At 42.7% G+C, this 27,087-nt stretch overlaps 1 protein-coding gene across 2 annotated transcripts in view; it reads left to right on the forward strand.

Annotated features, from left to right (window-relative positions):
- The window catches only part of LOC101608951 (dynamin binding protein), a 133,225-nt gene that overhangs the window by 41,845 nt on the left and 64,293 nt on the right, over positions 1-27,087 (forward strand). For both annotated transcript variants that reach the window (XM_045152050.1, XM_045152056.1), the window contains exon 4: positions 13,108-15,078. In XM_045152050.1, coding sequence (XP_045007985.1) covers positions 13,108-15,078 — 1,971 coding nt within the window. The remainder of the gene's footprint in view (positions 1-13,107; positions 15,079-27,087) is intronic.

Here is a 27,087-nt window from a genome sequence, read left to right on the forward strand (position 1 = left end):
AGAAGTTTTGACCTCAGTATATGAACTCATCAGTTTATCCTGTCCATTATTTTCTTTCCATCTCCCCCACACTTTAGACATAGTACTCTTCCTTTTCCATTAAAACTTATGACTTTGCTTATGAACATTGATATTTATAAATGCATAATAGTAAAGTAGTGATTTTTATATGACAAATAAGAGGTAAATACACAACAACCCCATTTTTTACCATGCTTCCATTAGACAATGTTATACAAGTTCTCAGCAGAACCAGTTTAATAATAAGTTATTTAGGGCTGGAGGGATGGCTTAGCAGTTAAGGCATTTGCTTGCAAAGCCAAAGGACCCAGGTTCGATTCCCCAGGACCCACATTAGCCAGATATACAAGGGGGTGCACGTATCTGGAGTTCGTTTGCAGTGGCTGGAGGCCTGGGTGTACCTATTCTCTCACTTTCTCCCTCTTTCTCTGTCAAATAAAAAAAATATTTTTAAAAACTTTAAAAATATGCTATTTAAAGCCAGACATGGTGGTGCATGCCTTTAGTCCCAGCACTCAGGAGGCAGAGGTAGGAGGGTCTCCATGAGTTCGAGGCCACTCTGAGACTACAGGTTAGCGTGGGCTAGAGTGAGTCCCTACCTTGAAAAACAACAAAAATAAAAAGCTATTAACCAGATAATTTAGTCATATCTCATTGATGATACAAGGGTTTCTCAGTGTTGACTTTGATAGACACATGAACTTCTAAAGATGGTCAGAAAACCATTTCTGTAAGAAACTTGGTTTAGACCGAACATGTCTGTATAAACACAGAAACCAGTAGAGCTCCAGACTGAAACTTACGGTCCATCCAGTTTTGTGATAATTTAGTCAGTGGAATTTATGAGATAGTATCATTGCTGTTTTCTAAAATTTTTTTTAGCTCTTTATTTAAGAGCAATAGAGTATGAGTGCACCAGAGCCTCCTGCCACTGCAATCAAATTCCAGACACATGCTCCACTTTGTGCATTTGGCTTTATGTGGTGATTGAGGTGATCCCCATAAACTTAGTTCTGAGTGCTAGGTTCCCAGCTGATGGAGGCGGGTTTGAGGGTGTTATAGTCAGTTTCCCCATCCCAGTGTTTGGCACACTCTCCTGTTCCTGTTGTCCACTTTATGTAGGCCAGGGGGTGATGTCTACCCTCTGCTCATGCCATTGTTTTCCCCTGCCATCGTGGAGCTTCCCCCCTCGAGCCTATAAGAAAAAAATAAACCTCCTTTTCCCACAAGCTACTCTTGGTTGGGTGATTTCTACCAGCAGTGTGAACTTGACTGCAACAGTAAAGTGGTACCGAGGAGTGGGATTGCTGCTAGACACCTGACTGTGTGGCTTTGGCCTTTTAGAGCTGATTTTCAAGAGGAATGTGGAAGGATTTGAAACTTTGGCCTAAGAGATGCCTTGCAGTGCTGTAAGTACTGCCTGATGGACTATTATGGCCAGAGTTGAAAGACCTGAACGCAGTAAGAACTATGGACTGTGAAGTTTGGCTTATGAGGGGGAGAAAGAGCTTTGCTTGGGCTGGGCTAGCAGTTTGTGTGGGAAGCTTGCTATTAATGCCTGTGTCCTGAGAAGTTGTGCAGGATTGCTCTGTAGAAATGAACTGGTGTGAGCAGAGGGCTATAGCACAGAAAGAAAAATCTTTGGGTGAACTGCTGCCCATTCAGGTGCAATTGAGAGATTACAACCTTTGAGATTGGGCCAGCTGAGCTGCACTGGGGCAACAAAAGAATGTAGACTCTTTTGAAAGGGCCTGAATGTTCAAGAAGTGTCCTGTTCTTCAAAGTCTGCTTTATTCCCCGCTGGATTAGTAAATTAGCACCCTTGCTGGGTGTGGTGGTGCACGCCTTTACCTAGCACTCAGGACACAGAGGTAGGAGGATCTCCATGAGTTCCAGGCCACCCTGAGACTACATAGTTAATTCAAGGTCAGCCTGAGCTAGAGTGAGACGCTACCTCAAAAAAAAAAAAAAAAAAAAAAAAAAAAATGGCACCTTACCTGGATTTGTGGAGTATAAGAAATGCTGGAAAGAGGGTCATTGAGTTTGCAACACGGTCATGTGTTCTGGAAGTGGCCATGGCACTGTGAGGTAGGTTTGCTGGATGCCTGCATGGAGACCCCATTGGCCCATGAGGATGAACCGTGGGTTTCAGTGGAGACCCAGTGGAGATTCTGGGACCATGAGGTGGCTGCTAAGGAAAGCTGCCAGCCCTGGATGAAATTTTCCAGGACTGTGAGTAGCCTAGCTGAAGGGGCAGAATTGGAACTCCAGAGACTTGTTGCTGGTTAGAATTTTTGGGCTTGTCACTGGCTACAGTTGAAGCTACAAAGTTGGATGTTTGCCCTGGTTGTTTTAAATCTTATATTGGTTGAATATTTCTTTGCTATGCCCAATGCCATCTTTTGCAGTGTGAATGTTTATTCTGTGCCATTATGGGTTTGTGGGGAATTTTTTAGTATTATGACTCAGTTAAAAGATCTTCGATTATGGAGACGTTTGAACATCATTAATATTGATTAAAAATTATGAGACTTTTAAAGATGGACTGAAGGCATTGCATTTTACATCATGGATGGTTAACAGTTTATGGGGGCCAGGGGAGGAATGTGGTGGTTTGATTGAGGTGTCCCCCATAAACTTAGGTGTTCTAAGTGCTAGATTTCCAGCTGATGGAGATTTGGGAAGGGGAAATTAATGCTTCCTGGAGGGAGTTTATTGTTGGAGGTGGGCTTATGGGTGTTATAGCCAGTTTCCCCATCCCAGTGTTTGGCACACTGTTCTGTTCCTATTGTCCACCTTATGTAGGCCAGGAGGTGATATCCACCCTCTGCTCATGCCATTGTTTTCCCCTTCAAGCCTGTGAGCCAAAATAAACCTCCTTTTCCCACAAGCTGCTCTTGGTTGGGTGATTTCTACTAGCAATGTGAACCTGACTGCAACATGTGGGTACTAGGGAATTGAACCCAGGCCTTTGTGAGCAAGCAAAACAGGATTTGCAAGCAAACACATTTAACCACTCTCCAGCCTCCTCCTATTCTGTTAGTATCACACACACACACACACACACACACACGAGGTGGCCAGGGCTGAGACCTAGCAAGTTTCCAAATCCCTAGGCAGTGAGAATAAAGGGGTGTTGGATTTTGGTGTTAATCCTCAAAATCTGTTCTTAAGGGCTTCTTGCATATCACCTTATACTCAGCCTCTTCCTCTGTTCTGGAGATTTCTTTGCTTATCAATGTTGGGAAGACAGTGAGAATTAGACCAGGAATTAAAGCTCAGACTTCATTCCTTCTCATAGCTATTCTAAGAGAGTCCAGATCAGGCCATCCCCAGGTAGGATGTAGAAAGGACAAGGGCACAGTGGCTTCCATCAGGGTCATGCCCAGGACATGGACAGCAGGGATCTCTCTCTCTCTCTCTCTCTCTCTCTCTCTCTCTCTCTCTCTCTCTCTCTCTCAGTGCTGGATAGCAAATCCAGGGCCTTGAGCATGCTAAGCAAGTACTCTACCATTGAGCACATCTTTAATCCTAACATGGACTTTTTCTTTCTTACACCAGGTTCCTAGTGAAAATAGTGAATGGAAGAATGTATTGTGTGAAAATATGTGCTATGTATGTAATATTATGAAGAATTTGATGGTGTGACTCACCTTTTTTGCTTCATAAGTATACTTTATATAGCCACATCTTAGGCATTAAAAATAAGAAAAAGAATCTCTGCTGAAGCCAGCACTAGGAAGACACATCTCCCATGTTTTCAACTGGCTTTGAAAGTAAAAGCTGGCTTAGGAATCCTAGGGCCACCTCAGAGATTTTCCAGAAGTTGCAGGCACTGATCTTTTAGCCCTGAGTCACCTGTACCACAGAACCAAGGTCAGGCTGGGCTTGGAATCTATAGATCTTGACTCCTTGTTAACCAGTTAAACCTAAGAAGCTTCAGATGGAGCCCAAAGGAAGAGGATACAGGGCAGGGATATGGCGGGGGTGGGGGAGGGGGGCAGGGGGAAAGGGAGTGTAGAAGGAGAAGAGCTAACTCTCATTGCTTGTCTTTTCCTTTTGTCTTTTTTGTGGGATGAGGCTCAATAATAAGGTCTCAGTCAAGCCCAGGATGACCTAGAACTCAGTCTGTAGCCCTAAACTGGCCTCAAACTCAGAGCAATCCTCCTACCTCAGCCTCATGAGTGCTGGTATTACAGGTGTTCTACACCACATTTGGCTTTCGTTGCTTTTATTTTCTTATCTCTGTCACTACTACCACCCATCAGTCAGCTCTTGCCTTCCTTGCCCTACGTGTCTCCCTTAGCTTACTGTGGTTTCTGGTTTGAAAGCTGCCAGTTTTTGTGGGTAAGGAAGTTAAATGCACCTTGTCTTTAAACAGCTTAGCTTGGCACACTGAATTTTAATTACTCTTCTATTTATGACAGGTCCCATCAGTAAGAATCCATTTTTCTATTTGTAAACAAAGTCAGTAAAAAAATGAATTGTGCAGGTGGGAGAGATGGCTTAGCGGTTTAGGCACTTGCCTGCAAAGCCTCGGGACTCATGTTCAACTCTCCAGGTCCCACTTAAGCCAGACACACAGTGACACAAGCACACAAGGTCGCACATGCTCACAAGGGGGCTCATGCATCAAGTTCAGTTGCAGTGGCTGGATGCCCTGGCGTGCCAATTCTTTCTCCCTCCCCCTGCATAAAAAATGGCCAGTCTGTTGGGCTTGCCTCAAAAAACAAAAATGAACTGTGCTTTATAGCTCAGATAATTTATCAGGTGTAAGTCTAAGGCTTCCTGATGTTCAAGTCTGGGGCTGAGCCAGCCTTCTTAGATGGAGAGTTGTTTTTCTGAGAGTAACTCATGAGTAGAATGTGCATTCCTTTTTCTCCTCCCTGGCCCTGTCTATCCTGACTCCTGTGGTTTCCCTCTGTTCCTGGGAGCCCATAGCGTCACTTCTTCTCTTTGAACATACAAAAGCTTTCATGATGAGCGTACCAGAAGGAGATTTGGAAACTTTCAGAGTTCACGGGATAACATTTTAGATCTGTTGTATTTTACCATGTTGCCTTTTTAGTTTTTACTTACCTACCTTCAAGAAGTATCATTAATAAAAATATACATATGGGGGCTAGAGAGATGGTTTAGTGGTTAGGCACTTGCCTGTGAAGCCTAAGGAGCCCGGTTCAAGGCTCGATTCCTCAGGACCCACATAAGCCAGATGTACAAGGTGGCACATGCATCCGGAGCTCATCTGCAGTGGCTGGAGGCCCAGGTGCACCCATTCTCTCTCTCCTTTTCTCTCTCTCTCTTTCTCTCTGTGTCTGTCACTCTCAAATAAATAAATAAATAAATATAAAAATTAATATATATGTATATATATATATATATACACACACATACGTAGGAGTACATATAATTTATGTGTCTCCATATATATTAAAAGCAGGTAATATAGCTTAGAAAATAAGAACTCTGGGCTAGAGAAATGGCTCAGAGTTTCAAGGTGCTTGCTTGCAAAGCCTGATGTCCCAAGTTCCATTCCCTAGAACGCATGTAAAGCCAGATGCACCAAGTAGTGCATGTATCTGTAGTTTGTTTGTAACAATAAGAGGCCCTGGCATGCTCATTCTCTCCTATGCCCTGTCTTTCTCTCTGCTTGTAAATATAAATATATATATATTTTAAAGAAAATAAGATAATTTTGATGTCCCTAGATTTTTTTTTCATGTTAGGGTTGGCTGTCTTGGAATTCCCTATGTAGTATTGGGCTGTAGTCACTGTGAATACACTATGTAGTATGCAGCAATCCTCTTAACCTCTGCCTCGCAAGTGCTGGGATTAAAGGCATGTGCCACCACACCTGGCCAGATGTCCCTAGATTTAAATCCAACTGTGCCATTTAGTAAGTATGACCTTCAGCTACTTACTTGTATCTCTCGGACTTAGTTTCCGCACCTAGTAAATGAGCATAGTAGTGCCTGTTTTGGGGTAGCTGTCTGCCCTAGTGTGGTCATTCATGTAAAGCAGTTAGCAAAGGACAGACTATGGATGCTGGCCGCTGTTGTTCATCTTAACCTGGGCGCCTGAAGTTCTTGGTGTGCTTTGGGGCCTGTTAGCTTCACAATTCTGTGAAACTGGTGTGGGTGGGCATGTTTCCAGGGAGATTCTACCCGACATTGGCGTCACCAATGGCTCCTCCAGCAGGTGTCACCCTTCTTCCTTTTCCCAAAGCTACCCAATAGTTTTGGGCTGTTCTTTGTGTTTTGAGTCTTATTTAAATTCATAAACAAAAGTATCTCTCATAAGAGAGGTCAGTATAGGTGGTCAGTACTACTGACTATTCAAGAAAATAGAGATGGAAAAACAGAAAGCAAAAGCAAAGAGAAAGGTAAAAAGCTTTACAAAGTACTTATTATGGAATGCCCTTCATAATTGCATCACTTAATGCAGAATGCTTGTGATTTGTCTGTGACTTCATATTTATGGGCTATCTCACTCTCAAACTAAAATCCAATAAGAATAAATTGATGGTGGGGGGCTAGAGAGATGGCTCAGCAGTTAAATCACTTGCCTGCAAAGCCAAAGGACCCAGGTTTGATTTCCCCAATACCCATATAAAGCCAGATACACAAGGTGGCACATACATCTGGAGTTTGTTTGCAGTGACTGGAGGCCCTGGCAAACCATTCTTTCCCTATCTGCCTCTTTCTCTGTATCTCAAATAAATACATATTTTTAAAAATACAAAAAAAAATTGATGGGGCTGGAGATGTGGTTCAGTGGTTAAGACACTTGCCTGCAAAGCCTAACAACCTGTGTTTGATCCCCCAGTGGCCACATAGGGCCAGATGCACAGGGTGGCACATGCATCTGGAGGTTTGTTTTTTTTTTTTTTTTTTTTGCTGTGGCTGAAGGCCCTAGTGTGCCCATTCTCTCCTTCCTTTCTCTGCCTCTCTCTGAGTGAAAATAAATATATAAATAAATAAACTGATGAATGATCTTTATTGGTCAAAGCACATGTGTCATAAATTTTAATGCCATGAGTGTGAGGTATCAGGATTAAAGTTCTGATATGCCTCATATAAGCACCTGAATAAATCATGTGGCCAGTGTGCACAGAACTCTCAATTCCCTGGGCAGATTGAGACACAAGTGGGGTGGGAGAAGAACCTAGTCCCACAGACCCAGACTGAACATGTCAGATTTAAAGGAGATTTGCATTTGAGCCTGTCATTTTACTTCCAATCAATTTCCTGCTCTCTCTCTCTCTTTTTTTTTTTTTTTTTTTTTAACAACAACAACAAAAAGCCAGGTGTGGTGGTGGATGCCTTTAATCCCAGCACCAGGGAGGCAGAGGTAGGATCACTGAGTTTGAGGCCACCCTGAGACTAGTGAATTCCCGGTCAGTCTGAGCTAGAGTGAGACCCTACCAAAAAAAAAAAAAAAAAAAAAAAAAAAAAAAGAAAGAAAGAAAGAAAGAAAGACCAGAGGAAACAAACAATGTGGATGAGATTAATTAATCACAAAGGCTCATGTTGATCCTGAAGGCTACATATTGCCTTCTTATCTGTTTTCAAGTTCCTTACATTGCTGTTACGCAGTCTGGAAATGACCACTAGATAACCTCTATTCCTCAAGAAGTACCCAGGGTTCCAGGGGAACTGCTTGCATGACTGATGAAAATGAGCAGCTCCTGAAAAAAAATGGTTATAAGACCAGGCAAGGAAACAAGCAACAATACAAAGCCTCCAAAACAAGGGCATTGAACTAAAGTGCCTTCCAAGATCTCAACTGACTACTGTGTGTATGTGTGCCTGTGCACTCACACGCATGTGCATGTGCAGGTGGGAGTGTTTTGTGTTTTGTAAGTGCACCATTATTACATATTAATAACCAGCAGAGGGGCAACTCTTTGAGGAAATCAAGCTTATCCAAACAGCCACTCTGTGGGAAATAGGAAAATACAAGTTCCTGGAAACCTGGCCAGTGAGAATACTGTCATTCTACAGCTTTAAGAGAGCCAGTCACTTCGAGGCCAGCAGAGTGGGTGCTGTGGCACGCTTTGATTTTCCTACTCACTCAGAGGCCCATTGTATCTGAGCTTTCATGTCACCAGTGAGTTCCCTCTGGGGCCACATGGCAGGCCTTGGGGCTAGTAGAGGAAAAAACACATATGATTGTCAGGACCCAAAGCTCTGACCAATGGAAACAGTATCATAAACTAAGGCATACAGAGATAGAAGCCAAGACGCTGGCAGGAGCATCTAAACACAGTATCAAGTTAGGAAAACATGCTGGGTACCTTCCACTAAGTCTAAAACTTTATGTTTGGTGCCTTGTATGCCAACACCCAAGAGCCAGGACTTGAGATGAAAGCGATTTCTTATCTAGGTCACAGATGAATATGAGTGAAGGTTTGGAGTTCAGGAGCTGGAAAGATGACTCAGTTGGGAAAGCCCTGGCTGTAGAGGCAAGAAGGTTCTGATTCCACACTTCCAGCGCCCACACAAAAGCTGGACACAGTGGCATGTGCTGCAATCCTAGTGCTGGAGGAGACAGGCAGCTTCCTAGGGCTTGTTGGCGACCTAGCTTATCTAGCTGGATCAGTGAGCTCTGGGCTCAGAGAGAGAGAGAGAGACCCTGTCTCAAAACTGAGTTGATAGGGCTGGGACGATGAATTAGTGGGTAAGAGTGCTTGCTATATAAGCACATGGCCATGCCTGTGACCTCAGGCCTGGGGGAGTAGGGCAGAGAGGAGGATCATTGGTACCAGCCCAGGCCCAGTGAAACAGAAGCGGAACATTGAAGAAGGACCCAGTACCCTCCTCTGGCCTCCACATTCATGTGCACAGGGCACACATCTGCATATAAATGTGTACACACCACCTGCAGTCCCCCAAAAATACTGTGGAGAGTAACTAAAGAAAACAGACATCGACCTCTGACCTCCATGCACACACAGACATACATGCATATATGTCCATACACATACAAATATTAATACACATACATGCTAAAATTAAATTTAAAAAAAGATTTGGAGTTAACAATGACATGGCTATGTGTGGGAAGCAAAGGAAATCCTCCTGTGGACTGGTCATGGTGGCACATATATATAATTCCAGTACTTAGGCAGCTGAGGCAGAAGAATCACAAGTTTGAGGCCTGCCTAGGTTACATAAAACCCATCTCAAAAGCAAAATGGGGAGGCTTGGGAGATGGTTTGGTGGATAAAGTGCTTACTGCTCAAGCCAGAGTATCCCAGTTCAATCCCCAGACTCCATGTAAAAAGCTGGAAGCTATAGCCATCTTCTGAAATCCCAGCACACTAACACTAATGCTGACGCTGACAGTGAGAATTACCGAGAACGCTCATGGCAAAGAACAGCGGAGAGAAACTCCAGCCTCCAGTGAGGTCAAAACATTGTCTTCTGGAGCCGGGCGTGGTGGCGCACGCCTTTAATCCCAGCTCTCGGGAGGCAGAGGTAGGAGGATTGCTGAGAGTTCAAGACCACCCTGAGACTACATATTTAATTCCAGGTCAGCCTGGACCACAGTGAGACCTTATCTCGAAAAACCAAAAAAAAAAACCCAACAAACATAATCATTGTCTTCTGACTTCTACGTGAGTGCTATGGCACATGGACACCCCCCTTCCACTCCTGTAAACATGAACATACATACACACAAACACACACACACACACAATTAAAAATTTTTTAAAGGCAATAGCCGGGTATGGCATCTCACACCTTTAATCACACTTCCGAGGCTGTGGTAAGAGGATGGATCACTGTGAGTTTAAGGCCAGCCTGAGCTACAGAGTGAGTTCCAGGTTAGTCTCCTTTAGAGCAAAACCCTGCTTTTTAAAAAGTGGGGGGTGCTTAAAGGTGCTTGCTTGCAAAGCTGCCAGACAGGGTTCAGTTCCCCAGCACCCACGTAACGCTAGAGGCAACAAATGGGGTGTGTTTTTGGGAAGAGACCCTGGTATACACACACGCACACGCACATGCACACAAATAAACACAATTTTTTAAAAAGCAAAAGACCTCTTGTGTAGGATAGGCTCTCATGGCATTGGTGAGATCATATTGGAGGGCTACGGTGTAGAGAGGTTATGACTAGATGATCATGAATACCAGAGCTTGAATGGTGGCACATACAGAATAGCCTTTTGGTATCTTCACAAAGAAACCTTTTCAGTTTGTCCAGAACAAACTTGTTTCATTTGTTTTTGATAACACACATAGGGTTATTCCCAGCACTTAGGGGGTTGAGGCATGAGTTCCCAACTACCCTGGGCTACATAGATAGTGAGACCCTGTCCAAGAAAATGAAGAAACAAAGATGAGAGTTGTTAGGGGCAAAAATTGTTGGGCAGTAGGCCCTTCATGCATCATGGTGAAAGTTTGAAGAAAAAAAGGCTGTGAGGAGCTGGGGAGATGGCTCAGCACTTAAGCTTGCCTACAAAGACTAACAACCTGAGTTCGATTCCCCAGTACCCACATAAAGCCAAATGCACAAAGTGGCATGCACATCTGGAGTTCATTTGTAATGGCTGGAGGTCTTGGCATGCCCATTCTCTCTGTCTCTTTCCTATCTCTCTCTGCTTATAAATAAATAATACTGTTTTTTTTAAGGCATGTGATACAATTGGAACATTTTTAAATCTTGGTGTTTTGTTGTTGTTGCTGAGCTATTAAAACTGGAAATTTGGGCTGGTGGGATGGCTAGATGGACTTGCTCTGAGAGCCTGTCAATTGCAGCTCACATCCCTAGCACCCATATTAAGTGAGATGCAAATTAGTACACATGTCTGTAATCCCAGGGTACCTACTGCAGTGGGAGGCAGAGTCAGGAGAATCCTGGAGCTCAGGGTCCAGCCAGTCTGGCCTTCCCAACAGCAAACAAGAGAGGCGCCGTCTCAAAACAGGGTGGAAGGAGAAGACCGAAGCCCAAGTTTGTCCTCTGACTCCAAACGTGTGTCATGGCACATGCGCACCTATACACACATACACAGAGAAAGCTGGAAATTTATAAATTATCAATTCACTAAAAAATTGCATGTTAACACCAATAATCTATTTTTATGAAAAATAATTTTCTAAACAAAAAATTTAGTGAGGAGTAACATTGGTTTATGCTATTATAAATCTTTTAAATGTTTGATTTAATAGCAGAAAGCTAGGATCTCTCAAATGCATCTGTATTCAATCTATTGCAATATGTTTTTTGGTTGCAGTATATTGAAAAAAATCCACACCCCTCACACAGATGTGTAATTGGAAACAGGAAAACTATTTTTATAGCCTTTTCAGATAGTTGTGAATATGCTTTGACACAGCACCAAAATTTCTTGAGTTAATTTCAGCCAGGTGTGATGGCACACACCTTTAATCCCAGCACTCTGGAGGCAGAGGTAGGAGGATCACCGTGGGTTCTAGGCCACACTGAGAGCACAGAGTGAATTTCAGGTCAGTCTGGACTAGAGTGAAAATAAAATTTTTTAAAAAGTTAATTTCACTACCTCTAATCCCAGCATTTGGGAGGCTGAGGCAGAAGATCCTCAAATCCGTGAAAAACCTGGGCTACATAGTGAAACCCTATCTTAAAAAAATTAAAAAGAAAGAAAGAAAAAGAATTTTGTTGGGTAGTTGACCTGTGTTACAAACACTCAGGGGGCTGAGGTAAGAGAATTGCCATGAATTCAAGTTCCAGGTCAGTCTGGGCTAGAGTGAGACCTTGCCTCAAGAAAACTACAACAATAACAACAAGAGTTAACTGGAGTGTTAGATCTGAAAGAATATCAGTGAAACACTAAAACCCAGTCATGTATTTCTTGTGTTTGGAATGAATCTTTAAGCCAAGCATGATTTTATAACAGCATTCATTGGTCATTTGGAAAATATTGGTTTATTGAGTTACTCAGTTTTTCCAAATGTTGACCATTTTATCATAAAGCATAAAATTTGTTAAGATCAGAAAAGAATCTTTTAAGTATGAGAAAATTGTCAAGCACACACTGACAGATACAAGATTTCCAAAATTGTAATTTTAGCTTCAAAGTTGGAATTTTATCACTGGCAACAAATACTGCTGTTCGTTTTACAGGCTCACTCACTTGTTTCATTTTGAAGAAAATAACTGCCAGATGGTCTGCCATCCATTCTTTCACATAAGACAGTGCTTAGTTTTAAAAACATGAAAAATAAACAAGGGTTTATGTGTGTGATTCAATCACACAAGCACTTTTTAAAATAGTGTTTTTAGTTATGAGGAGTGAGTGTATAAATGGGCATGCCAGGGCTTCTTGCTGCTGCAAACTCCAGATACAGGCATAACTGCTGCTGAGCAGTGGGTAGTGCTGAGCCATCTCTCAGCCCTAAAACTTTTTTTTTTTTTTTGACAGTGTTTATGTATTCCAGACTGGCCTCGAACTTTCTGTGTAGCTGAAGATGACCCTGACTGTCTAATCCACCACATTGGGTTTATGTAGTGCTGGGGAGAGAACCCAGAGCCTTGTGCATACTAGGCAAGCATTCTATCAACTGAACTATCTCCTGGTCCCTGAAACTTGTTTTTTGAGTGATTATTTTTGAAACTTATTTTTGACCTAAGTGTATAATGAGGAAGAATACAGTGACTGTGTGTGATTATTCACTTAGTTTGCCACTGTCTTGGTTTATGAACGGCCAACCCCGCTTTTGCACAATTGCAAAGTCAACACAGTATTATGAAAATTCTGTTAACCTCTTAGACCTTCTGAAAGGATCTCAGGGATCCACTCTTAGGGTTTGGTTCCATGTCTCACACTTTGAAAACCTTACGTCCGTAGAAGTGCTCCAGTTCCATTAATCATCAGAAATGTTCATGAGAGATGTTTAGAGAGACAAGGTGCAGCTGGCCATAGTGGGTCCTGCCAGCACTGGGGTGGCTGCAACAGACTGATTACCACGATAGCATGGGCTCCTTAGTGAGATCCTGTCTCTAGAGGAGACGGAAACAGGTGGCACTGTTGGTTGTAGATAGTAAGATAGTATTATTCTGCTGGGCTTCTGACCAAGGTTGTGACCTTTGCTTCTCTGTCCTCAGGTGACCTGGTGATTCTCGATGGCGCTCCCACTGCAGGATGGCTGCAAGGCCGAAGCTGCTGGGGTGCTCGGGGCTTCTTCCCGTCCTCCTGTGTCCACGAGCTCTGCCTGTCCTCCCAGAGCCGGCGGTGGCACTCAGAGAGCGCGCTCCTGCAGATTCCTGACTACTCCATGGGACAGGCACGGGCCCTCATGGGGCTCTCTGCCCAGCTGGATGAGGAGCTGGACTTCAGAGAAGGAGATGTGATTACCATTATCGGAGTTCCTGAGCCAGGCTGGTTTGAAGGAGAGTTAGAAGGGAGAAGAGGCATTTTTCCAGAAGGATTTGTAGAGCTTTTGGGGCCCCTGAGGACTGTGGATAAGTCTGTGAGTTCTGGACGTGGAGATGACTGTCTTGCCAATGGGGAGGTAGATCTCCCTGTGGAAGAAGACAGCGGGGCTGACGAGGAGGACACCCAGCCAGGGACCTATGGAATTGCCCTCTATAGATTCCAAGCCCTGGAGCCAAATGAGTTGGATTTTGAGGTAGGGGATAAAATTAGAATTCTGGGGACATTGGAAGATGGCTGGCTGGAAGGATGGCTGAAGGGCAGGACAGGAATCTTTCCCCACCGTTTTGTAAAGTTGTGTCCTAGCTCCAGGGTAGAGGATCCTGTGGCTCTGCCACAGGAAGGTAGCCTCATCAAGACCCCTGAAAGCTCTGTGGATACTTTGGAGGACTCAGTAGTGGAGGAACCAAGATACAGATCTTGTGAATATGAAGTGGAGAGGCCCAACTGTGTTTGTCCCGAAACCACCCCTCTTCCAATAAATGATCTGACTCCTGAGCATGACGCAAACAAGGACTCTAGTCAAGATGAAGGCATCTCAGAAGGGGCTCCCAGAAGCCCAGGCATGGAGCAGGAATCGTCTTTTGCTCAAGCTTCTTCCCTACCTGATCCTTCAGAGGTAGTCAATGGTATTTCCTCCCAACCTCAAGTACATCCCAAAGTACGGAGAAGTCAGTATTGTTCTACAGCATGGGAGAGCCACCACAGCTCAGAACCCTTTGCTGACCTTCTTTCTCTAGAAGCCAGGACAAGAGGCTACTCCAGCCTGCCTCCCAAAAAAACGTATACCCAGTGGAGGTCTCTTCAGAAGCCAGAGCCCCTCCTTCACAGGGCAGCTTCCCTTGCAGCCTCTAAGGTAGCCAGCCAACTGAGCCCTCAGGGGAAGGCAAGGTATGCACAAAAGCACCACACATCCCAAGAAAGTGCCTCCAGCTTCTTTTCCACACAAAGGAGGCCTAGACTACAAGGCAAGGGGCCCTCCGTGAAAGTCACCCCACTGTCACAGGGAGATAGCAGTGTTGATCTGGATTCCAAGTTGACGCAACAGCTCATAGAGTTTGAGAAGAGCCTGTCAGGGCCCAGCACAGAGCCAGATAAAATTTTACGCCACTTTTCAATCATGGACTTTAACTCTGAGAAGGATATCGTCCGAGGTTCCTCAAAGTTAATCCCCCCACAGGAGCTTCCCGAGAGGAGAAAAGCTTTGAGGCCACCACCACCCCGACCCTGCACCCCAACACCCACTTATCCCCACTTGATGGTTGACCAGAGCCCAAAACCTGCACCCCCCTTGGCTGTGAGGCCCTCTCGCCCAGCTCCCCTTCCTCCCTCTGCACAGCAGAGAATGAACGCAGCCTCCCCCAAGCCCCTTGCCGGTCCCCATCCTAGCTGGGACACCCTAGAGAAAGAGGGCACTGAGCACATGGAAAAGAGCCCAGAGCAGACTTCTCCATGCCCCTTGGTGCTGGCACGGATTCAGGAAGTGGAACAGGACTTGGACATGTACACCAGAGCTCAGGAGGAGGTAAACTTGATGCTGGAGGAGAAGCAAGACGAATCCTTGAGGGCAGAGACCCTTGAGCAGCTCGAGTTCTATGAGAGCCACATTCAGAGTCTGAATCTGGAACTGCAGCAGCTGAGAGGTAAGGGAATGCATTCACTTGTTCCTTCACACCCACCCACCAGCCCCAGTAGCAGCTGGCCATGTGTTTGAGGAGCTGTTTACCATTTTGGTCAGTGGAAAATGATTTGCATTTTCATTACCCAAGTCCTTGTTCTGCCACCATAATTGACCGTTCCGTCTTGCTGTCATATGTGTGAGCTCTGTCTCCTTGGATGTCATTTACTGCTCCAAGACGCGCAGCCTCAGGTGCATGCGTGCTCCACTGGTAGAGCTGCCTCCTCTACTGCGTGGCAACGCATCCGCAGTGGGATGCCGAGGAGTCAGGCTCTACCAAAGAACGAGGCTGAGCCTCTTGAGAAGACTACTACTTGTATCTTAGTGGTCCAGGGGCTAGATTTTAGAAGTAATAGCTAATGTTTATTATTTATTAGTAAATATTTGTTACCATTGCTTAGACAAAGAATTTTCACAGCCACTCCCAGGGATAATATGTATGTCTATGTTAATAATATTTATTATTAGTATTTATTACTTATTAGTAAGTACTTGTTACCATTGCTTATACAAAGAATCGTCGCAGCCCCCCTAAGGGATAATACGTATGACTACATTATTGAGGAGAAAAATAAGACTTAGAGTGAGGAACTTGTCAGGGACACTTGGATTTAAGCTCATGGTTTATTATTTTATTTTATTTTTTTTACTGACAGTTTCTTAGATCTTCAATCTAAGGCTCTCCCACCTGAGCTATTTCAGCACCTCATCTACTAATAGTTACTTATTTCCCACTTTGCATATTCAAAAGTTCAGATTCTGGAGCTGGGGAGATGGTTCAACATTTAAAGGTCCTTGCTTACAAAGCCTGCAGGCCCCAGTTCAATTCCCCAGTACCCATGTAAAGTCAGATGCACAGTCGGCACATGTGTTTAGAGTTTGTTTGCAGTGTCAAGAGGCCCTGGTATACTCATAGTCTCTCTCTCTCTCTCTCTCTCTCTCTCTCAAATAAATAAAAGTACTTTTCAAAAATTCATATTCTGACTTCCGGTTAAGATGGCGGCGTAGGTACCACGCCAAAACAGCCTGGGGGGGGAAGACCAAAAAAAACTCAGCAAAATACACACTTTTACTAAAAAGTGAGGTGTATAGGAAGTTGAGGCGGCAGCGGAGAAGTGGAAGAGTTATAGAGCATCCAGAGCCTGCACAGGCGGGAACAGCGGCCCGGGGCGGCTCAGCTACCCGCCGCAACCGCGGAGCGGCAGAAAACCGCCGGACTCTCGGCTCGAGCCGCAGGACAAGCCAGGTGCGGGATTTTCCCCTCACACCGCGCTCTCCGCAACTCGGGAAACGTGAGGGGAGAGTGGCAGTGAGCAACGGAGGGAGGAGCAGACCGCGAGGTAAAAGCACACGATACAACCAGAACAGCCGCGGCTCCCTCCCCTCCCCCGCCGCCTGAACCCACCTCCAGCGAACACAGCAGCGGCCCGGGACCCGGCCACGCCAACTTGGGCTGACGGCGGGACCCAAGCAGGAGCAGAATTTGGCAGCAACTTCAGCGGCTCCAGCACCGGTACCAGTGGCCCCAGCAGCAGCGGACCCAGGAGAGCAGCGGCTTCGGGGTGAGCAGCAGCGGTGGACACGACAATGGCAGCTTCAGCAGTGGTGGGGGCTCCGGCGGTGGCACCTACAACAGCTGCAGAGGCGGCGGCAGCGACTCAGTTTGCCCCGTAGGAAAAGCAAGTGCCCAGCTCCAGAAATCAGAACAGCAGCCCGACGACCCAGGCAGCAACTTGACTGAGACCACAATCACCCAAGGTAACTGGGATTGCACCAGGGAAGGGTCTCACCTGGTCACAAGCTGACTTGGATACCTCAACAGACCAGAAATCTAAACCTCTTTGTTGATAGAGGATCTGGTCATTATAATAACTACTCTTGCATACATACTCGGGGCTGTTTTTGATGGAATGGGTACAGTGTTTAGCTAAATTTTAGAATCTACCAGTATATTATTCCACTCAGCCTGCTTGAATACTCCTATAGCAGGGAAACTCAACCCCTAAGAACATCTTTGTAGATACTCTGAGAGTCTTAAGAGCCACACCTAATACCTTAAGGTCCTACCCTGAAAATATTTTACACCAAATCAATTGATACAGCTAAGAATACACAGCTAGCTAGAAAATCCAAGCATTAACTTAATCCAAGATGCAAAAATATATACATTATAACACAAGAAACACTAAAAAGCAAGACGATATAAATCCACCTAAAAGTATTAATGCATCAGAAATGTCCTCCAGTGAGAAAGAGTTAGAGGAAATGCCTGAGAAAGAGTTCAAAAGAATAATTATAAATATGTTCAAAGAGGTCAAAGAACACATGAAAACAATCAAAGAAGAAATCAAAGAGGAAATCAAAGAGGAAATCAAAGGAATCAAAGAAGAGGCAGGACACCAATTTAATGAAATAAAGAAGGCAATACAAGACATAAATAGAGAAATAGAAATAATAAAGAAAAACCAGTCAGAATTACTAGCAATGAAGAACACAGTTAATGAAATAAAAAACTCTGTAGAAAATCTCACCAGTAGGATGGATGAGGGAGAGGACAGAATATCTAAGCTAGAAGATCAGGTGGCAGACCTAATGCAGTCCAACAAAGAGAAAAACAAACTTATAGAAAAGTATGAGTGGGAATTTCAAGATATTCGGGACACTATGAAAAGATCCAATATAAGAATTCAGGGCATAGTAGAAGGAGAAGAATTCCACTCCAGAGGCATAGTAGGCATCTTCAACAAAATCATAGAGGAAAATTTTCCCCAAATTGGGAAAGAGGTGCCAATACAGATACAGGAAGCCTTTAGAACCCCAGCCAGACAAAACCCAGAAAGAAACTCTCCTCGCCACATTATACTCAAACTTCCAAACACACAAACCAAAGAAAAAATATTGAAAGCAGTTAGAGAGAAAAATCAAGTTACCTACAAAAGCAAGCCCATCAGGATTACAGCAGATTATTCAACACAAACTTTTAAAGCCAGAAGGGCCTGGAGTGATATATTCCAAGTTCTGAAAGATAACAACTGTCAACCAAGGTTACTTTATCCTGCAAAGTTATCCATCCAAATAGATGGAGAAATAAAGACATTCCATGACAAAAGCAGGTTAAAGGAATATCTGAAGACAAAACCAGCTCTACAGAAAATACTTGATAGAATCCTCCATGCTGAACAAAAGGAAAAGCACACATATAAGGAACCTAGAAAAAACCAGCCATACTCAAATACCAGTTAACAGAAGAGAGCACAGGTAGAACCAGTAACACACACACACACACACAAAAATGGCAAACATAAATACACACCTTTCAATAATATCTCTTAATATCAACGGTCTCAATGCCCCAACGAAAAGACATAGATTTGCAGACTGGGTTAAAAAGCAGGATCCTACAATTTGTTGTCTTCAAGAAACTCACCTTTCTACAAAGGATAGACATTATCTTAGGGTGAAAGGTTGGAAGACGGTGTTTCAAGCAAATGGGCCTAGAAAACAAGCAGGGGTTGCTATCCTAATATCAGACAGGGTGGACTTTAGTCCGAAGTTAGTCAAAAAAGATAAGGAAGGTCACTTTATATTGATTAAGGGCACACTCCAACAGGAGGACATTACAATCCTAAACATATATGCACCTAACATGGGGGCTCCCAAATTCGTCAAACAAACACTATTAGAACTAAGGTCACAGATAACACCAAACACGGTGGTGGTGGGTGACTTTAACACCCCACTCTCATCAATTGACAGGTCATCCAGGGAAAGAATAAACAGAGAGGCATCTGGACTAAATGAGGTCATAGAAGATATGGACCTAACAGATATATACAGGACATTTCATCCAAAGGCTGCAGAATATACATTCTTTTCAGCAGCACATGGAACATTCTCTAAAATAGACCATATATTAGGACACAAAGCAAATCTTAACAAATTCAGGAAAATTGAAATAATTCCTTGCATTCTATCTGACCACAATGGAATTAAACTACAAATCAGTAGCAAGAAAGGCTATAGAGCATACACAAAATCATGGAAGCTAAACAATACACTACTAAATGATGAGTGGGTCAATGAAGAAATCAAAAAGGAAATCAAAAAATTTATAGAGTCAAATGATAATGAGAACACAACATGCCAAAATCTCTGGGACACAATGAAGGCAGTTCTAAGAGGTAAATTTATAGCTTTAAGTGCCTATATTAAGAAATTAGAAAGGTCGCAAGTAAACGACCTAATGCTTCGTCTTAAAGCCTTGGAAAAAGAAGAACAAGGCAAACCAAAAAGTAGTAGACGGGAAGAAATAATAAAGATTAGGGCAGAAATTAATGAAATAGAAACAAAAAGAACAATCCAAAGAATTAATGAAACAAAGAGTTGGTTCTTTGAAAGGATAAACAAGATTGATAAACCCTTAGCAAATCTGACCAAAAGAAAGAGAGAAGAGACACAAATTAATAAAATCAGAGATGAACAAGGTAACATCACAACAGATTCCAGAGAAATTCAAAAAACTATAGGGGCATACTATAAAAGCATATACTCCACCAAGTATGAAAATCTGAAAGAAATGGATGATTTCCTTGATCTATATGACCTACCTAAATTAAATCAAAATGAGATTAATCACTTAAATAGACCTATAACAAACATGGAGATCCGAGCAGTTATCAATAATCTCCCAACTAAAAAAAGCCCAGGCCCGGATGGATTCACTGCTGAATTTTACCAGACTTTTAAGGAAGAGCTAACACCATTGCTTCTTAAGCTTTTCCAGGAAATAGAAAAAGAAGGAATCCTACCAAACTCCTTCTATGAAGCCAGCATCACCCTGATACCAAAACCAGGCAAAGATAGAACAAAAAAAGAAAATTACAGACCAATCTCCCTCATGAACATAGATGCAAAAATTCTCAACAAAATATTGGCAAACAGAATACAAGAGTATATCAAAAAGATCATTCACCCTGACCAAGTAGGCTTTATCCCAGAGATGCAGGGATGGTTCAACATACGCAAATCTATAAATGTAATACATTACATAAATGGGTTGAAGGACAAAAATCACATGATCATCTCATTAGATGCAGAGAAAGCATTTGACAAAATCCAACATCCCTTCATGATAAAAGTCCTACAGAGACTGGGAATAGAAGGAACATATCTCAATATAATAAAGGCTATTTATGACAAGCCTACAGCCAACATATTACTAAATGGGGAAAAACTGGAAGCTTTTCCACTAAAATCAGGAACAAGACAAGGGTGTCCACTGTCTCCACTTCTATTTAATATAGTTTTGGAAGTCTTAGCCATAGCAATAAGGCAAGAGACACACATAAAAGGGATACAAATTGGAAAGGAAGAAATCAAGCTATCATTATTTGCAGATGACATGATTCTATACATAAAGGACCCTAAAGACTCTACTAGCAAGCTGTTAGAGCTAATCAAAACCTACAGCAATGTAGCAGGATACAAAATAAATACACAGAAATCAGTAGCCTTCATATATGCTAACAACAAACACACAGAGGATGAAATCAGAGAATCACTCCCATTCACAATTGCATCAAAAAAAATAAAATACCTTGGAATAAACCTAACTAAGGAAGTAAAGAATCTATACAATGAGAACTTTAAGACACTCAAGCGAGAAATTGCAGAAGACACTAGAAAGTGGAGAAACATCCCTTGTTCCTGGCTTGGAAGAATCAATATAGTGAAAATGGCAATCTTACCTAAAGCAATCTACACATTTAATGCAATCCCTATCAAAATTCCAAAGGCTTTCTTCATGGAAATAGAAAAAACAATCCAAAAATTCATTTGGAATCATAAAAAACCTCGAATATCTAAAATAATACTGAGCAACAAAAAAGAGGCTGGTGGTATCACCATACCTGATTTTAACCTATATTACAGAGCCATAGTAACAAAAACAGCATGGTACTGGCACAAAAACAGACATGTAGATCAGTGGAACAGAATAGAGGACCCAGATGTAAGCCCAAGTAGCTATAGCCACCTGATATTCGATAAAAATGCCAAAAATACTCATTGGAGAAGAGACAGCCTCTTCAGCAAATGGTGTTTTGAAAACTGGATAAATATCTGCAGAAGGATGAAAATAGATTCTTCTCTCTCGCCATGCACAAGAATTAAGTCCAAATGGATTAAAGACCTTAACATCAGACCGGAAACTTTGAAACTGCTAGAGGAAAAAGTTGGGGAAACCCTCCAACATATTGGTCTTGGCAAAGACTTTCTAAATACAACCCCAATTGCTCAGGCAATAAAACCACAGATTAACCACTGGGACCTAATGAAATTACAAAGATTTTGCACCGCAAAGGACACAGTGAAAAAAGCAAAGAGGCAACCTACAGAATGGGAAAAAATCTTCGCCAGCTATATATCTGATAAAGGATTAATATCTAGGATATACAAAGAACTCAAAAAGATAACTAATAAGGAATCAAACAGGCCAATCAAAAAATGGGCTAAGGAGCTAAATAGAGAGTTCTCAAAGGAAGAAATACGAATGGCATATAAGCACCTAAAAAAATGTTCTACGTCACTAGTCATCAGGGAAATGCAGATTAAAACTACATTGAGATTCCATCTCACTCCTGTCAGATTGGCCACCATCATGAAAACAAATGATCATAAATGTTGGCGGGGATGTGGAAAAAAAGGAACCCTTCTGCACTGCTGGTGGGAATGCAATCTGGTCCAGCCATTGTGGAAAACAGTGTGGAGGTTCCTAAAGCAGCTAGAGATTGATCTACCATATGACCCAGCTATAGCACTCCTAGGCATATATCCAAAGGATTCATCTCATTTCCTTAGAAGTACATGCTCAACCATGTTTATTGCTGCTCAATTTATAATAGCTGGGAAATGGAACCAGCCTAGATGTCCCTCAACAGATGAGTGGATAATGAAGATGTGGTACATTTATACAATGGAGTTCTACTCAGCGGTAAAGAAAAATGAAGTTATGAAATTTGCAGAAAAATGGATGGACCTGGAAAGGATTATACTAAGTCAGGTAACCCAGGCCCAGAAAGCCAAGCGCCACATGTTCTCCCTCATATGGGGATCCTAGCTACAGATGACTGGGCTTCTGTGTGAGAATGAAAATACTTAGTAGCAGAGGCCAGTAAGTTGAAAAGGAGACATAAAGGGTGGAGAAAGGAAGGGAGGAGGATACTTAATAGGTTGATATTGTATATATGTAATTACAATGATTGTAATGGGGAGGTAATATGATTGAGAATGGAATTTCAAACGGGAAAGTGTGGGGGTGGGGAGGGAGGGAATTACCATGGGATATATTTTATAATCATGGAAAATGTTAATAAAAATTAAAAAAAAAAAAAAAAATCTAAAAAAAAAAAAAAATTCATATTCTATCACTAGTCTGTAGAGATTTATTTCTTTTTAAAAAAATGTTTTTGTTTGTTTTACTTTATTTATTTGAGAATGACAGAGAGAGAAAGAGGCAGATAGAGACAGAGAGAGAATGGGTGAGCCAGGGCCTCCAGCCACTGCAAACAAACTCCAGACGCGTGCACCCCCTTGTGCATCTGGCTTACGTGGGTCCTGGGGAATCGAACCTCTAATTGGGGTCTTTAGGCTTCACAGGCAAGCGCTTAACTGCTAAGCCATTTCTCCAGCCCTCTAGAGATTTCTTATCCACCAGAATCACAGGAAAAATATGTAAAGCAGAGCTGGCATGGTGGACACCTATAATTCCATCACTCAGGAAGCTGAGGCAGCCATCCTTGGCTAGTGTTTTCAAGGCCTGGGCTGTTTCAGAGACAGACAGAGAGAGAGAGAGAGAGTGTTTAAGGAAGAATAAAAGAAAGACAGATTGCTGCAACTGGTGTATTGATGTAAGGCCCAGAGAGGAGAAGGTGACTGACTGCAAGTTGCTTTTGGCTTGTGTTCCAAAGATCTCTGCATCCATGATGCCATTGGGAAACTGAATGATTAAAAACCTGGGGATCTAGAAACTGAAGTATACTAAGGAGAAGTAAAAGCGGAAGAATAGCCAGGCTTGATGGTGCATACCTGTAATCCTCCCACTTGGGAGGCTGAGACGGGGATTGTCACAAGCTCAAATCCAACCTGGGTTATGCAGCAAGACGTTGTCTGGAAGGGAGCTGAAGACAGGTGACGCAAAGAACCTGGGTCAAGTACATACGTCTACCACTTCTTCTACCCTAGATCTCTAAAAGAGAACAAGAAAAGTTTAATTTTAAAGTTCCAGCAAGAAAAAGTATTATTCAAGCAGGGCGTGGTGGTGCTCGCCTTTAATCCCAGCACTCGGGAGGCAGAGGTAGGAGGATCACCATGAGTTCAAGGCCACCCTGAGACTATGTAGTGAATTCCAGGTTAGTCTGGGCTAGAGTGAGACCCTACCTCAAAAAAAAAAAAAAAAAAAGTGAAGAAACCTCTGTCTGCCAGGTGTGGTGGCACACGCCTTTATTCCCAGCACTCAGGAGGCAGAGGTAGGAGGATTGCCATGAGTTCAGGCCAGCCTGAGACTATGTAGTGCATTCCACATCAGCCTGGGCCAGAGCGAGCCCCTGTTATCCACATTATGCTCAGGCTGGGTATGCTGACACTGAGGAGAATCACGTGAGTTGAAGGCCACCTTGCGGCTACGAATTGAGTTCCAGGTCAGCCTCAGCTAGTCTGAGATCCTATCTCAAAAATTCGTAGTGCTGGAGAGATGGCTTAGCAGTTAAGGTATTTGCCTACGAAGCTCAAGGACCCAGGTTTGATTCCCTAGTACCCACATAAGCCAGATGCATAAGGGGGTGCATGTGTCTGGTACTCACTTGCAGTGGCTCCCTAGCATGCCCTTTCTCTCCCCATACCCCAAATAAATAAAGAAAAAATTGAAAAACAAACAAGCAAACAAAAACAAATCCCTATAAAATATACTCAGGAATGGAGCACAGTTCTAAGACAAGTTCAATGTGACTAATTAGGGAACAGCTAGTTCCCTAGGGCCCAGGTCCTTGCTGTCACTGGCCCAGCTGGGAGCCCGAGACTTAGATCTACCACTAATGTGATGAAAGAATTGATTTCTTGTAACTGCAAACAACGACTCTAAGATTCTCTTTTCTGTGTTTGTAAAGGTACTCCCAACAGTATGATGAGTCCCTTAAGAAGGAAATTTATTTTATTTTTGTTTGGTTTGGTTGTTTCAAGGTAAGGTCTCCCTCTAGCGCCCAGGCTGACCTGGAATTCACTATGGAGTCTCAGGGTGGCCTTGAATTCACGGTGATCCTCATACTTCCACCTCCCAAGTGCTGGGATTAAAGGCATGTGCCACCACATCAGGCTACAGGAAGAAATTTATTAATTTGAGCATGAGGCTTCACTCCTGTAGTATTTATTGAATAAGTGTGCTGTTTATATCTACTGCTGATATGATGGGATCACTGTTTCCTTGTAATAATGAGCAATGGCTCTTGAGGTCCTCTTTCTCTGTGTTTGTAAAATGTACTTCCAACAATATAATCAATCCTTCAGGGAAGAAATTTATCAGTTTAAGCATCAGGCTTTGCTTTCCTAACCCAGTCCTCTGCAATGTCTGATTCTGAAATGTAAATAATTATTAATACATCATTATCTGTTTCTGGTCAGTATTATATTTAGTTGTTTGGAAGTCTGTCAGATACTATTAGTGTGTTATTTCCTACATGCCTGGTATAGTGTTCTTCACATGGTAGGGACATGTTAAATGCCTGATGAATTAACTTTTAACTGGATGAGACTGAATTGAACTACCTCCCGCTGCTGTCAGAGCTCTACCTGTGTTAATATGTTGACTCTGAGGACCTGAGGCTTGTCAGTGCAGAGCTGCCTGGTTGCTTGTCAAACACAGCCAAATTCCCAGTGCTCTGCAGGCTCATGGTGAGGGTCTTAGACTCTGAAACTATGAAATCATGATGGTACATTTCCTAGATGCTCTAGTCCTTGCTTTGCTTTTGTATGTATGTATGTTACCAAGCATTATTTCCTATTCCCTGCAAGCATCTTCTAGCTTGTTCTGTTTTTGGTGTTTTTTTTTTGTTGTTGTTGTTGTTAGTTAGTTTGTTTGTTTGATGTAGGGTCTCAATGTAGCTCAGGCTGACCTGGAATTCACTATAGTCTCAGGGTGGCCTCGAACTCATGGCGATCTTCCTTCCTCTGCCTCCCGAGTGCTGGGATTAAAGGCGTGCGCCACCACGCCCAGCCTGTTCTTTTTATATGATTAAATGTATTTATTTGGTAATTAGTGCATGATTCCAAGTGCCAAGACTTAATGGGACTGTTTTTGATGGCACATTTCTCCTTCACGTGGTCTAGATTCCTTGTATCCAGTTATCTTTTACTGTGTGCTGGTCACAGTATTTTGACAAATACACAACACAAGATGAAGACACCTCACATTATAGAAGACCTGCATGTGTTTCTGCCAGTTGTTTATGGTCAGCGAATGTTTCCATATTCCTGAAGGATAGTAATCTTCGAGATTCAGAAATAATTAACTGAATTTTCTAATAATTTCTAAATTATCACTTATTCTGTAATTTAGAAAACTTCCTGAGCCAGGCATAGTGTCACATACCTTTATAATCCCAGCACTCAGGAGGCAGATGTAGGAGGATTGCCATAAGTTCAAGGCTACCCTGAAACTACATATTAAATTCCATTTCAGTCTGATCTAGAGCAAGATCCTACCTCAAAACAAACAAACAAACAAACAAACAAACAAAAAATCCTTCCTGGATGGAGACTGGGGAGATTGCTCTCCCCCACCACCAAAAAAAGAGGATTACTTAGTGTAGCTTGTACCTTGAATGATCAAGGTATCGGAACCCTCCGGCGATGTCACAAAGGGGCTGGTCCAATTGCAGTTCACCCTCGGGAGTTCTCTAGAATCCTAGCTTACTGTAGAAGAGGCCTATCTTTAGACTGCTCACCTGGCTGTAGGCTTTGAGTTTCTGACATTTAAAACTTTTTTTTAAGATTTATTTGAGACAGAAAGAGGGAGAGAGAGATAGAGTGAGTGAGCATGGGCACACCAGGACCTCCAGCCACTGCAAACAAACTCCAGACATGTGCGCCATCTTGTGCACGTGCGCAACCTTGCGTGCTTGCATCACCTTGTGTGTCTGGCTTATGTGGGACCTGGAAAGTCAAACATGGGTCCTTAGGCTTTGCAGGCAAGCGCCTGAACCACTAAGCGATCTCTCTAGCCATGGGTTAATACTTTTGTACTGTCTTCTCAACATATTGATGGTTTTAAAGTGTTTTAGTGTTTCCACCCACTCCCACATTTTTTTTTTCTTTTTCCATGAAAGGTTGGGTCTAAATAACTGAGACATCATTGTAGGAAATACAGAGCCCAGATAAACTAATGTTTATCTCTGACTGATAATTGAGAGTTTTAAATTTGGAAATATCAAACTTCCAGACTTAGGCTGGAATTCTAGAAGATGTTTATAGATTGTTGTGTGTTGGGGAATGACAGTGTCATTCAATCTATTCATTCATCCAGAGAATGCTCATTTATTTTTTACTATTGTGCTGAGGACAGCGTATATAGTGATAAGTAGGCATGCTTTCTATCTTCATAGAGCTAATTAAGGCAAGGTCCATATATTTAAACATACCTAAAATATATTTTCAAATCCGATGGCTTTCTAGGCTATAGAAACATTATAGCTTCTAGCTCTTATTACTTGTAGGAGCCCATATCATAATCTTTGCCATCTCTAAGTGAGGGTCAGTTACTTGAATTTAACAAACAGTCATGGTGTGCATTCATTCTTTTATTGAACAGATGTTTCTTGAGCACATAGTATGAGCTAAGCATGGGCTTACATTGATTCCTAAGAAGGACAAACTCATCATATTTACATTTGTGTGTGCTTGGAACTAGTGATCAAGCTGACACTTC

The sequence above is a fragment of the Jaculus jaculus genome, chromosome 1 (assembly GCF_020740685.1).
Source record: "Jaculus jaculus isolate mJacJac1 chromosome 1, mJacJac1.mat.Y.cur, whole genome shotgun sequence".
Lineage (NCBI taxonomy): Eukaryota > Metazoa > Chordata > Mammalia > Rodentia > Dipodidae > Jaculus > Jaculus jaculus.